The sequence below is a fragment of the Triturus cristatus genome, chromosome 10, assembly GCF_964204655.1.
Source record: "Triturus cristatus chromosome 10, aTriCri1.1, whole genome shotgun sequence".
NCBI lineage: Eukaryota > Metazoa > Chordata > Amphibia > Caudata > Salamandridae > Triturus > Triturus cristatus.
The window spans coordinates 1,036,027,969-1,036,043,190 of record NC_140593.1 but is presented as its reverse complement, the minus strand read 5'-3'; the positions used below and the strand labels follow the sequence as shown (position 1 = coordinate 1,036,043,190).

The window sequence follows — 15,222 nt, the reverse complement described above, 5'->3', positions numbered from 1 at the left end:
TTCTCTGGGGGGGGGGGCACTCCGCAGTCAGTGGTAGACAGCTCCCACCACCGATCGCGCCCACCGGCCTCTGGGCTGCTCAGATGCGTAGCCTCCACCAGCGCCCGCCCTCCGCGGGACTGAGGAGAGACAAAAGTGAAAGTGAAACCCGGGGTGCACGGGTCAGCACGAAGCTCCGGATCCGTTGTTGTTCAATTGGGGCACGGGGAAGATGCCAACCCGAGCCCGGGGCAGCGCCGCGGAGCAGGCCCCTCCACCAAAGATCGAAAAAGTAGACTTCCCAAAGTCCGATTTGAATTTTGAGAACAGGGGTGTCTTCAGCGTAGGTACACCCGTAGTATTCCTTCAAAAGATCAGGATGAAATCCAGGATAATCGTGGGAGGCTGCGTGAGTCTCGGGAGCTCTGTGCCTACGCGTCCATCATGGTTGCGCGCTAGGCTCCTCCCCTTCTGTCTTTTTTTTGTTAATCCGATAACCCCCAAAAGACTCAAATTCCTCAAAGAGTTGAAACGCAGATACTTGGGACAGTAGATCGGATTTAATAAGTAACATGATGTCGTCAGCGTAAAGTTTGATCTTTGACATTAAAGGAATCGGAGGCGAAATCTCTGCGCACTTCCGAATCGCAATTGCAAGGGGCTCAATGAAAAAAGCAAAAAGAATTGGAAAAAGGGGGCAGCACTGACGTGTTCCCCGATTAACAGAAACGGACCCAACCGATTGTGAGTTAACAATAATGTTTGCTTTTGCACCCGTATAGAGATTACGAATGAAATTATTGATACTTAATGGGATGTGAAAGTGTAACAAAATAATAAAAAGTTTCTCCCAAACCACCAAATCAAAGGCCTTTTCCGCATCAAATAAAAGAATTAGTGCAGGAATCCTCCGTGTCTCAAAGTAATCGAGTGCTTCCGACAAATAATGAGTATTGGTCATCAACTGTCTACCGGCAATAAAGCCATTTTGATCTTCATGGATCAGATCCTTGGAGATATGATTAAATCGAATAGCCAATAATTTAGTGACGATTTTATAATCCGAATTTAAGAGGCTAATTGGACGATATGAATTGGGATCTCTAGCATCTTTCCCCTTCTTCAGAAAGCTAACCACAGTGCCCTCACGAAACGAGTCTGGAATGGGGGCGCCTGCCAACATGGAGTTGAGAAGAAGTAAAAAAAGATTAGAGAAGGCAGAAAAAAAAACTTGGAAAAATTCGGCAGGAAGCCCATCTGGACCAGAAGCTTTCCCCGAAGGGAGTTCTTTCACAACTGACTCTACCTCTTTCAATGAAAATCCACCCATCATGTATGATTGTTCGAATGGGGATAGGGAGGGAATCGCAACTTTTGTCAAAAAAGCCTTCAATTTAGGCTGATCAATTTGGTGCTGATGACTATATATCTTTTGATAATGACACTGCATTATCTTACCTATCTCGACTGGGTCAGTTGAAAATCGATGCGTAACTAGACAATTTAAACCCCGTATTAAATTGGAGGCTGCTTGTTCTTTAGCTTGCCAAGCCAGGAATCTGCCCGTAAAATTGCTTTCTTCGTAAACTTTTTGGTGTTGATTACGAAAAAAAGCCTCTCCTTGCTCATAAAGAAAAGTACGGAAATCTCGTTTAACTTTATTTAATTGATCTTGAATAATTCTTGAGAGGTTTTGCTGTCTTTGAAGTCTTAGAACCTGTATACGCTGTTCTAGTGATTTTTTTGTAACCCTAGCCACGGTCAATATGGCAGCGTCTTTTCCAATAATGATTCCACGAATAAAAGCCTTTAAAGCGTCCCAAATGATACTAAGAGAGGCGGTGCCAATATTACGAGTTATAAATTCTTTAATCTCAACTTTTAATTGAGACCCCCAATTTTCATCATTAAGATAAACTTTATTAAGAACCCATCTTTTAGGAGACCTTGTGATATCCCCAAGAATGAATTCCCTGATAAGCATAGCATGATCAGAGAATACATTGTATACCGTATTGTGAGAGCCGAACCGAAGCTAAAAAGAAATCAATACGAGATGAGGACTTGAATCTGCCCGACCAACAAGTATACCCTCTTTGAAAAGGATTATCTGAACGCCAATGATCAGAGAGATCCAATAATCTTATATAATTAGAAATGGTTTGGGAGACTTTAGGTTTAAGTTGTTTTGTGGAGTGAGATGATGAATCCAATCTGGGATCCATCAAAACGTTGAAATCACCGCCAATCACTATATCACCAGACACCATTAATAAAGATTGAAACATGCCTTCATACATATTGGAGTCATCATTTAACGGTCCTTAACAGCTTACAAAAATGAAAGGTCTCTGTCTACTTTTAAGTCTACATGAGGCCCAGCACCAGCGTCCTGAGCCTCCTTCTTCTGAATGAATAATTTCGGGATATGTATTCTTATTTACAAATATCGCCACCCCTCGCTTAGAATCATCACATGATGCAAAACACCGAAAAGAAGACCATGATTTAAACATTGTGAACACATCTAACTTAGAAGAAGGAATATGAGTCTCCTGCAACAAAATAACGGAAGGATTTTCGGCCTTTAACCAGATTTCCACAGCATGCCTTTTCTTAATATTATTTAAACCATTAACATTAAGGGAAACCAGTTTCAAACTCTCCCTATTAGACATTGAAATCAGAATTTAATTGACTGAAAACAGTTATCATCAAACCACCCCTTACCCATTGTATAGACTCTGGCACATAGAGTATAAAATGAAAATAAAAAATAAAAATAAATGAACAAAACCCGACACCATCAACTTATTTTTTTGTGTCAGCCCACTCAACACCACCCCAGCCATCCCCACCTTCACAACCCTCCCCACTCTCACCCCCCCAGACCCTACCCTCCAATGGCCCAACTTCTTCCTCCCACGCAGACCATCGGAACCTACCCCACTGCATTGGGGTGACCTGTCGCACCCCCTGGGCCCCCTGGATTCCACACTCCTTCGTGCTCTACTGACCCCCCCTTCAACCCTCCAACCAATCAGCTCCCACAAAAATAGAGACCTCTAACATCTTGTGAACAATTAAACAACTCTACATAAACTCCTCCTAGTTTAACTTGATGAAGAGATCGAAATCTCCTTGAGCGGATCCTGCGCTGCTGCTATATCGGATAACATAAAGAATTTGCCTTTCAATAAAACTTTGAGCTTAGACTTTTGCACTATCGTGGCTTGGGCCCCTTTAGCTTTAAACAGCTGTAACATTTGGACAAACTCTTTTCTTCTCCGAGCAGCGGAGGCGGACATGTCTGAAAAAATACGACATTTCACAGTTTCAGTAACAAAGAATTGTCTTTTCTGAATTGCCGTCGAAAGAATAGTCTCTTTAATCCGTATATCAGAAAAATTTAGTAGAATTGTTCGAGGAAGGGAGGAGTTTGGAAAAGGTTGGGAAGGAACACAATGTGCTCGCGTAATGGTTAAATCACCCTCATGATTGGGAATCACTTTTGATTTTAAAAAAGAGGTGGCCCAATGCAATGTACTAGAACCTTCAAGACCTTCGGGAACCCCCACTATGCGAAGTTTGGATCGACGATTATAGTTCTCCAAATCGTCTAGTTTAGATTCTAGTGAGAGTGAAGTGACAGAGAGCCGGCTTGTATCTTTTTTAACCTCGATCATTTGATCCTCCAAATTAGAGATGCGAGTTTCGGCTTCTTGAAGGCGAACAGGAAATGTAGAGAAAAGATCCTCCAATTTGTCCAAACGCTGATTGATCAAAGCGAGCTCAGATTTTTGGAACCTCTTCAGTTCTCGGACCTCATCGAGAATTAGATTTAACATGTCTTTAACTGACATCTGGATCTCCCCGACGGTCTTGGTGTCCAAATCTAGCAAAGGACTGAGGGGACTAACATTAGAAACTGTGTCGACAACGGTATCTGGAAGCTTGTCACCACAGGGTGTCTCCTTGGGAGGAAAGAAGGGAACGCCCAACACTCTCGGAGTTTGCCCTCCTCACGGAAGAGCTTCTTCCCTCTCTGATGAGGAGTATTAAAAGTGGATCGCCACGAGACCCAGCCCCTAGGAAAATTCTTAACCAGGCACTCCCTGCCATCAGTGAACCGGTAACTAAGATGGTTAACACCTCTTTGGAATCGGCTACGGTTCCTAAGGCATGGAAAGTGGCCATGGTCAGATCCTTGATTAAAAAGCCGAACCTCGACCCTGAAGACCCGGCTAACTATCGCCCGGTATCTTTGTTACCTGGGATGGGGAACTTAATCGAGAAATTGACAAACATCCAATTGGCTGCATTTCTGGAGAAGTATAATCTCCTCCATCCATCCCAGACAGGATTCAGAAAGGGACAAGGCACTGAAACAGCATTGTTGAAGGTGGTGGAAGAGGCCAGAAGGATTTTGGACGCAGGTGGCAGCGCTGCCATTATCCTTCTGGACCTCAGCGCCGCCTTCGACACAGTTAACCACCATCTGTTGCTGACTCGACTCCGGAACATCGGCATAACCGGAAAAGCCTTGAAGTGGCTTAGATCCTTTCTGGAGGAAAGATACTTCCAGGTGTTTGAGGGCAATAGCCATTCCCGCTTGTTAGCGTTACAGTGTGGGGTACCACAGGGTTCATCCCTTAGCCCCACACTGTTCAATGTTTACATGGCCCCGTTGGCGGAACTGGTTGCTCCGTTTGGCATCCAGTTAATAAGTTATGCAGATGACACCCAGCTGGTGTTTTCTCTGCAACAAATAGATTCCCCGCCGAACAACCTGGCTAATTGTTTGGAGACGATAGTAAACTGGATGAATCTGTCTCAATTGAGACTCAACGGAGGAAAAACGGAACTGATGCTCTTAGGCAGACAAGATATTCCCGATCATCTTGCCTGGCCTACCAGTATGGGTGCCATACCATCGCCCAAGACGGAAATAAAGAGCCTAGGCTTTTGGCTTGATAACGGCTTATCTTTTGAGACTCAAGCCAGAAAGACGTCTGCAGTTTGCCATGGGATACTGAAATCCCTGCGCAAAATCCTGCCCCAACTTCCAGAAAAAGCAAGGAAGACCGTAGTTCAGTCGTTGGTTCTATCACGAATTGACTACGGGAATGCTATATATCTTGGGGCCCCAACTTCCACTTTTAAAACTTTGCAAGTGGCCCAGAACTATGCCGCCAGGGTTTTAACGGGCACTAGTCGTTATACGTCGGCGAAGCCAGCCTTAAGATCGCTCCATTGGCTCCCGGTGAAGGAGCGGGTGCGATTTAAATCTCTCTGCATCACACACAAGATCTTACATGGAGAAGGTCCTTCCATACTGGAAAATATGATAAATTCTTATAGGCCCCAACGCAATCTCCACTCGAGCGAACATAATCTGGCAATTATCCCTAGGATAAAACGAGCCCGCTCAGGCGGCCGACTCTTCTCTTTGCAAGTAGCAAGAGAATGGAATTCTCTTCCGGGTCATTTGAGGCAGGAACATATCTTCCTTCAGTTTAGGAAGAAACTTAAAACCTTTTTATTCCCCAGAATTTAGTGTGGTAAAATAATGTAACGCGAACTAGCCCTGGGCTCACTTTTTACCAAAAGCGCTGGGATGCCTACGGGTAGCCATGCGCTATACAAGTGATTTTACAATTACAATTACAATTACAATTGTCAGTAAGCAATGCAGCTGTGATCATATTTTCCGAAGTTGGGGCCTCTTTCTGATTGTCATCCATAATTTTCAGGGCGTGTGCCGAAAAGTTATCTTTAAGTGAAGATGTCAAAATTGTGGGAGATGCCAAAAGGTTAGTCTTATGCAGAAAATTTGGGGGTTGAATAATTAAGGAGGAGGAAGAAGGACAAACTTGAGCGGAGATGCTTTGAGAAGGTACAGCATTTTTCTTATCAAAAAGAGGGAATGGTTTAGCACCCTTTAGCACCCCCATGGAGCTATCTTGCTTAGAAGTAGAGTCCTGAATAGGGGAAGAGTGTGCTACCTCTACATTGCGAGAGGTCTTTAAATCCAGAGTTGGAGATGAAAACTCCACGAAAGACTCCTCCAGCTCTTCCGAGCTTCCAGCACTGTTGCTTTTTTCCTTGACATCGCCTTTAACGCCAGTGGTATCTTTATTTAATAATTTGGCTGCGTTTTTCGCTTCTCTGACCTGAATACGTAGAGCTTTTGCTTTGCGAGTATTAATTAACTTCCCCATGCTGAGAGAAAAGAACAGCAGTGAATAAAGTGGTTAACACCTGGAAATTGACCCCGATACCGCTGTACCTTTTTAGCCTGCCGTCCCTTTAGTCCAAATGCCACGAAATCCAAAAGCAGCAGCAGCAGAGGCAGCAATAAACAATTCTGCTTGCCTGAGCACTGATAGGACTGCAGATCGCCAGGTACTGCTGTCTCAGCGGATAAAAACGGCCAAGTCTTAAGTGAATCAGTGACCTCTCCAGCGCCGCCGCTCCGCAAAACAGCCCGCAAACCACGCCATGGCCGCGGGCGCAAAGCCGAAGGTGAAAAGAGCCGCACTGCTCCGATCAAACTGCACTTCAGAGCACTGGGAGGCCGAGCAATCAGAAAAAACGCCGGCCGCCGGCCGCCATCAGCCTCTGCCTCGACTGCACAGCCCTGAGAAGGAGAAGGGGAGGAGTCAGGAGCCGGAACCTCAGGTGTGCACGGAGGCGTGGAACTCCATGCAGTTCTGCTTTTTCCAAAAATGTGAGTATTTATGCAAAAGCAAATTAGTTGAATTTTACACATTCCTAATCATGATCTGGCAGGAAAGGGAGGAAACCGTGGTTCTGCAGAACTTACCTGTCTCAAGGATATATGTTTTATTGATGTGTGCTTAAAGAAGAGTTCACAATTTAAAATCAGTATTTCAGATGTAATAGTACACCAGTGTCACTGAAAGGCTTGACTATAGCAGTACTCATGTACCCAAGTCAATTCCTGGATGCACCTATGATGCAGTACCATAAGCTAGCTTATGCAGGGGTCGCCGAATACCAAGGCTGCCTAGTCTTGATTGCACCCCATGTCTATTTCTTTCATCACCGTTCAGTTAGGGGCTGATTATGATGTTGGGCGGAAAGCCTCTGACCACAAGTCGGAAGCTTTCTGACCGAAGTAGGAGGCTTTCCGAGCGAGATGGTCAGTTTGCGGTCCAATCGCCAAATAACGATGTCAGCGGTCGGAGCGTAAACTGACCCGTCATTCTGATGCGGTTCAACCAGCTCTCTGAGTCTTCCGGCCGGTCGGACCTGCACCGTAATGCCCTATGGACAGCATTTACGCCGTCGGGATTACAATGTCCATTTCAGACAGCCTTTCCGACACAGAAAGGCTGTCGGAAAGTGACTTTAGGGGCCCCTAGCAGGGTGTCCGCGGCCTATGGTTGATGGCCGTGGGGGTACTTAGGGTGCCCCCCTGTAAATCCATGTACTGTGTGGCAGGCACCATGGGGTGCCTGCCACAGGGTGCAGGGTTTTACACCCACCCCCATTTCTTTATGGGAGCCTATATTACAGCTGATTTACGGCCGTAACACAAGCTTCCATAGAGAAATGGGAGTATCAGTGGCATCGTAATCAGGTGGTCGGTCCCGAGACCGCGACGTGACGGACGGAGGCAAGTCAGACCGACATTGTAATGAGCCTCTTAGTATCTCTATCACACTCTTGCTGGTTCTTTTTTGTACCTATTTCTCCTCTTTTGTTTCTATATTTTTTTCCTCCTTTCATTCTTTCTCTTGACGTCAGTCAAAGTTTGATAATGAAAAATAAGTCCTAGTGCCCAAAAATGAGTGGAGGTGTCCACCACCTTCAACCTTCGGCGCAAACTAAATGCGCTGCAACAAAGCAAGTAAACATTCCCTTTAGAAACACATTCAATGATCACACCAGACTCTTGAATGGTCACTGAAGTCACAGAATGTTACAAAATATTTTCGGCTGTGACTAAAACATGGGAGGGTTTACTCAGTTTAATTGCTGTAACAAAACCTGTGGCAAGTTAGCACCTTCCTTCCATCGATACCATTTTCATTCCCATTCACTTGTCTTTTCTTCATCCCACTTTCCTATAACCTAGGAAATGCAGTTAGTTTTTTTTAAAAAAAGGGAAAAATGCACAGAATCCAAATTTATATCGTCCGATAAAATGGTTGAATTCGGATTATAAGAAAATTATGAAATTGTTGGCAATTACATTTAATGGGATAGCCTTTAAGATGATACATCATGATCTGAATGGTTTTATTGCTGGGTGGCAGGAACAAATCGGCATTTTGTTTGCAGAATCGCTTGATTTTTTATCCGTAAATCAAGTCCCTGCTGTGATTGTTTACTTTGACCTCGTGGCCTGGGAGACTCTTTTTAGTGCACTAGAGAGATTTAAAATACTCTCCCAGATCACAAGGTTTATACTGAAAATGTATGAGAACACAGATGCAAAAATTATTATTAATGTGTCAGAGATGGGGATGGGAAAGGTGCGACGGGGTACCAGACCTTTTTGTCCCCAATCTCCTGACCTGTTCAGCTTTTTTTATCGAACCTTTGACGATCGCAATCCAAAAAGATGCTGAAATGCGACCTCCTATACCATAGATGGATAAGATAAAGCTCTATGCGGATGCTATAATGCTACTATTAGATACTAGGAAGATTACGCAGGAAAGACTTTTTGAGTTTTTAACTATGTTTCAAGGGTTAGGAGGCTATCAATAAAATGAAAACTGAAGTCACCCTGTGCAATAGTGCAGCAGATATTCTGCTTCCAGGGCTCCATGGCTGTATTCGTATTCAACCAAAGCACTAACTAGGGATTAGATATACATGCAAGGTTGAAGATGTATTCGAGTTAAATGTTTGCCCTCTGTTATTGAAAGTCAGAGCGCTGTTAGCTCAATGGAAATCGCTCCCCCTAACCCTTTTGTGGAGGGGGACTTTGATAAAAGTGGCGTTCTTTCCTTGTTTAATTTTCTCTTTTCTGCCATACCCTGCTTGCTGAATGTGGCTTTTTCTAAGGATATAGGGGCATATATATGAACAAGCCCTTTTGCGATTACCTAATAGCGATTTTTAGCGAATTGCTATTAAGGAATCGCAAAATGCTATGTATGTAGAAATCGCAATAATAATTGCGATTCCTTAATATTCCTTAATTGCGAATCGCAAAACGCGATTCACAATTAAGGAATACCTTCCTATTCATTCCTATGTGCGTAGAGGCCCATAGGAAGAATGGGAAGACATTCTCAATTTGCGATAACCAATTAGAGAATTGCAAATTGAGAATGCGATTTCAAGGTTGCAAGGGTGTCATTAGGATACCCTAATGCACCCCTGAAATGAGCATGTGTGCACATGTGGCGCACATATATGCCCTAAGGGCATGTATGTGTGCCACATGGCACTTTGAAAAATGCAAAAAAGTGCTTTTTCAAAGAATTCGCAAATTGCTACCAACAGTCAGTTGGTGGTAATTTGCGATTTCTTATGCCAAATTTACACAACTTAGGTACTTTCTACATCGCATTTAAGGAATCGCAATTTGCGATTCCTTAAATGCAATCGCAAAATAGAGAATCGCAAAGTTTGCAATTCTCTAATTTGCGATGCCCTTTTGGGATGATACATCCGAAAAGGCCTTTCCCGTTCGCAAACGGGCCGATTCTGAGAATCGGCCCGTTTACAAACGGGAAAAGGGCTTGATACCTATGCCCCATAGAATCTATTTTCACACCTTTTATTTAGCAAGATAAAAGTAGGAGACTAGTACTTAGCACTTTGTATAGAGACGTGGAGGAAGGTGGCAATTTGACAGAATATTACCATGCCTATTTTGCACAATATATGTTCATATTTCGTACAACACCTGAAACTTTTGTAATTTTTAAGAATGACCTGATGAATTTGGTTTCAAGAGAACATAATATAATTGATATTACAAGATTCACTAAATCTCCCAAGAAGGTTCGTTAAAAGACCTTACATTGTTTTTTTTTAAAGCAGAAGGATTTTATAGGTATTATTCGATTCCATATATGAATGTTGCCCCACATTTGTCTGATTTAGTCTGGGGTTCAAGGTAGGGGATTTATCAAAGCACTGTATCTAAATGGGGGGCAATGGGTTTCTCTAAGGTGACAGATTTCATTGTAGGGGATAGGTGGAAAACTTGGACTGAAAAAGGCACAGATTAGGGAAAATGTTTGGTTGCAGTGTTCTTTCAATATTTTAGTCTCAAGATTAAAGACAATTAATATAAGTTCACTACTGAGTAGCAAAAATGTGGTTATTAATTTGATTGAGACCTTAGCCCCGAAGTGACCTCGTGGTTGGAAAACACGTCTTGCATAAAGTAGAGGAATTGATACCTATCAAAAAGCTGTAAATAAGTGGGGGAAATATGAAGGATTTGTATTGACAGGAGAAGTTTGGGGTAAAGTTAATAAACTGAATTTCATGGTGCTTAGAGGAGTCATTTGACATGCAATGCAGTTCTATGCAAAGCGGTTAATTTATCGAACTCCTCAATGTTTTCATGAGATTAACTCAGTGTTGCCGAGCCATTGTGTTAGATGTGAATCGACTGATGTGATACATTTGTCTCATGTAATCTGGCATTGTGTAGCTCTTCAAAATTTTTGGAATGCAATTTTTCAATATTTGGAGCGGGCTTGCACCTAGTGCTTCGTTGGTAGTATTGGGATATGATTCCACTTTAAAACTATCTTCCCAATACCAAAAACTGTTATATGCTTCTATGCTGAGGTCCACAGCATTGTTGTTGCAAAGATGGAAATCAAAATTAACCCCTTCTATTAGAGAGTGGATTGGCAAAATGAAGCATGAAGAGTGAAAGGGCTGCTATATGCTATACGATGTGGAGGTATTGTAAGGTTTAATGAAATGCGAACCCAATTTTTGGTCCATTAAAGGTTTTTAGTGAGGGAGGGTGCACTGAAAAGGGAAGATTACTTTGTTATTTAGGGTTCTAAGGAGAGTAAATATTTTGAGTTATCTTGTTTAGGGCAAAGAATGTATGTGTTTTTTTGTTTTTGCTTAGTAAAGCCAGGTTCAGGTAGGTCCTTCATGGATATCCTGTAAGTATGAATATGACAATGAAACTGTATGAAATAGGATGAAACTGTATGGAATTTTATAATATTATATGAAATTATATGACATTAAATACTCTTCTGGTGTATTGTAATCTTGTTTTATTCTGGATCTCGTATTTGTTTTTAATTAAAAACCTGTGTCTCTTGTAGCTGCATTTAACAACATCAATTTGTTCCCAGAGGCATGAGAGGGAGTCGCATAAAAATAAAAAAAAGTTTTGTATAATTTGTTACATCACACCATTAATACCATTAATACATGATAATGTCTATGGAAATCCTACTCCTTGTCTCAATCCCAAATTCTTATCGGTTAGATTTACAGAATTAGAGGACAATGGGGTCCAGCAAGTTTCCTCTTATTTAACCAAAATAGGCATCCCTTTACAAAGTCTAAACTATTTTTAGCCTTTCTCATTGCTCCAGCTTTAGGATCGTGTTCTAAGCCAGTAGTGGTCTTTTCTATGCTTATTGCAGTGGCGGGAGGGGTAGCAGGAGCATTTAACCATGCCTGGTTTCAACTTTCATGGGCATATCAGGGTGATTCATGGTTTATGTATGTTTCACTTTGGATGGCTATATAGAATGCTGTTGGCCATTCACCTGAGAAATTTCCTCACTCGAAAGAGGCCAACAGATATTTTGTTGACCAGTATCTACAGAACCAATCACTGACTGACACAGAGAAGAAATACTACCACACACAAAAGAAAGAGTAATGTGATTGAGAAACCGCTTTGAATTGCAAAGTTGTGATCTCTTACCCTGTGACACGCTGGCCTTGTCCTCGAATGGCCTACCCACATATGCATACATCTGCACGTCACCATGTTTGTCCATCTCCACACTTTAATCGTGGTTCTTGCTATTTATGCCAGGCAGCCGCCAGTTCCTCTGCAGTATTCTCACATGGGGGGAGAGTGGAGGCTGATGGGCACCACTGTTGCAAATAACCACTCTCTGGCTATGCTCTATGATTGTGTGTGCCTTCCACAAGAGGTAAAAACACTGTTTCACAACATATTTCTGTTGGCCAGTTATATCGGCTTCTTAGGGGTTGGAGGGTGGCACTGTAGGCAGTGGAGATACCAAGAGTATTATTTAACCTCTGAGGTGCTTTTTTGTACAGCATTTTCTCAGTCTTACAGTTGTGATGAGTTAATACACTGATTAAAAAAAGTTTTATAGTCCCCTTCAGAATTGTACAAATGTAATTGTTGAGTAAGAGTCGGAAGTTGAGGCATGAGTTTTTTGGAAGTGATTTTTAATTCAAACATTCTTTCCTTACCTAGTGGAATATTCAAAAAGCCTGTTAGAGCTTGCCTTGTCGTCTGTGTTGGCTGCTTATTGAGTGCCCTCTTATTGTAGCCTAAGCCACAAGCAATTTGTTCTAGTGGCTGCAGTTGGTTGGCATCAGTGTGTACCTGGGGACTATTTTGTATCATCCCACTTTGCCCCAGAGCAAAAAAGAGAAAGAAAAGGAAGAAAGAATAAGAAAGACATATCGCTAAATTGTGGCACAGGGGGAAACAGGGGTGGTGAAAAAGAAGCTGCAATAGTGAGAGAAAGGAACAGGGTGGTGGAAGAAAGATGCATTAGGTGGAATCAAAACTAGGCAGACTTGATATTCCGCTTGTTTTGTTTTGTAATACTCTAAATGCCTCAAATCCAAACATACGCGACATCTACCCCTAGTTTGTTGAATATCATATCTTTAAACATTTTGTTTTGCTTTTACCTTAATGTTTTTAGCAACAAACTTTATTTGTTATGCTCAGCAATGTCATATTCTGACATTTGTATACACACCATTGCTGGATCATTGGTTGCATTTTTCAATTGCATCTTGCACAGTCTCCTCTGTACTTGGAGAGTGGATTTTAACTTGCTTGATCTTGGTATATTTTTATTGCATTTGAACATTTAAATGGGTTTAGTTGCCTTAAGTAAAATGATTACTTACTTAATAGTTGGTCTTTTAGATTTCATTTTGACTCTTGACAGTGGGTGTTATTGATGGAATGCTCTAGTACTGAAAGTAAATGCACATGTCAATTGACCTTCTATAAGCATGGGTTTTCCAAATAATCGGGAACATAATCCAATATATGGTTACCACAGTATTTTGCTCTAAGTAAAACTTCATATTTGTTTTTTCTTTTTGTGTACAGATTTTTTTTCCTGTCCAATGATGAGCTCCTTGAGATCCTGTCAGAAACTAAAGACCCTCTTCGAGTCCAGCCACATTTGAAAAAGTGCTTTGAGGGAATAGCAAAACTGGAATTCTCTGATGACTTGGAGATCACGGGCATGATCAGTTCTGAGAAGGAAATCGTTCCATTGGTGCAGAAGATTTATCCAGCTAGAGCTAAAGTAAGTGTATATGAATTGTGTGGTGTATTTATTAAGTATGATTTGGCAAAATGCAAGATAGAATTGTAGTATACATAGAACTGTTCGTCTCATCAGTATTCAAAATTAGGGAATGCAAATACCAAAAAAGCTTAAAGTACCTTAAACATCATATTGCATTCGACCTAACTTTGGTACACATTGGAATAAAACCACAAAGGAGTATGCAAAATTCAGGTTAAGATTTTATATAAAATATTAAATAGCAGTGATCATTCAATTTCAGTTTACAAGTCACGGTATAATTCTGGTATACATTATTGTGTTGATCAGTATAAAAGATATTGTACTCAAGAGATAGCAATGGTTAACTGGAGCATGTCTACATCCTATAAAAATGTCCCTATTTTCCTCTCTTAATAGTGATAGGTATTATTTTCAGTTCTTTTAAGTCCATCTTCCAGTATTTTCCTACACCCTTTTTCTGTGTGTCTTGCGATGCAGTCTATACCTTTGGACCCATTGATAGTTTATACCATTTCAATCACTGTGCTCTCTCACCCAGTCTTTTTTCCACCCTTTAAGGCCCTAATTACAACTAGAACAGAATTCCATGCGGAGATTCCTGGTTTCTGGAATTACCGTCACTGGCTAGTTTGTCTGCATGGAATGCAGCCTATTATGGGTTAGATCCCCTGGAATAGGAAATAACTGTGCAAGCATGGAATTACTACATGGAACTCTGCATGGTATTTACTATTCTGAATGGTTTTTATCTCTCCCTTTTAGCACCTGATAACTTGAGAGTAGAGGCTTCTGTGCAATGCCCCCTTCTTTGTGGTGGAGGGAGGATTGCAGGACAGAGAAAATAAGGGGAAAACGTGCCCAGCCATAGGAGGCCTTTGCTGGCGGTCGCACACTGTAAGAAAGTACATCAGAATGTCTGCCCTAGATACGTCAGTTGGTCTGATGTGCTTCAACCAATGGCCCCAAGTCCATGGGGCAATTAGTTTAAGGTTTCTGTTGTCAGAGCAAGTGGGGGCACCACCGGCAGAAACATAAGTGTCTGCCCAACTCTAAAAGAGTGGGTGGACCATCAGTCTGAAGGCAGGGCATTTCATCTCGTTTGTGGTGGAGTACCTAGGCTATCAAGCTCTAAATGCGACCTTTAGACAAATTTAGTCTCAAAGCTACTAGGTGAAGCAGTCAGAGCCTGTCAAAATCAAATCCATAATTTACAGGTCCCACTAAAGCCACTGGTTTAGACACCAAAATCTCTGAACTGGATTTCACAGCTGACAAGGTCGCTGAACCTCTGGAAAAGGTTTCCTGCCTCACCCCTGTTTAGTTTAAGGTTTTACATTCAGACTTAGTCATATATTTGGTTCTCAAAATCTGCCACAGGGCAAGACGCAAAACTCTAGACTGGCAAGGCTCCACAAAGCCAAATTCCTTTACCACATTTCAGTATGGTATAAAGCTCCTTCTTGTCCTTCAACCTCAGGGCAGTCTCCTAGACACCAGGTCAGTCTCCATTCAGGTTTCTTGCAGGGTCCTGTCTTCAGTGTTCATCTGGGCTTAGTTGGAGTCAGAAGTGATTTTGCTTTTTGTGTGCCTAGAGCCGGCAAATAGGAGGCCTACCACTTTACCCTTGGAGAGCAGTTTCAGTCTTTGAGTGCCAGCAGGTGTTAAAAGTTTTCTTTTTACCTGATATTGCCTTTTAAGGACAATAAATGATCTGAGGGGGTGG

General features: G+C 42.1%; 1 protein-coding gene across 1 annotated transcript in view; it reads left to right on the top strand.

Moving 5' to 3' along the window:
* DNAH3 (dynein axonemal heavy chain 3) overlaps nucleotides 1-15,222 on the top strand; it is a 694,204-nt gene that overhangs the window by 372,342 nt on the left and 306,640 nt on the right. The window contains exon 24 of the mRNA XM_085629109.1: nucleotides 13,292-13,493. Coding sequence (XP_085485235.1) covers nucleotides 13,292-13,493 — 202 coding nt within the window. The remainder of the gene's footprint in view (nucleotides 1-13,291; nucleotides 13,494-15,222) is intronic.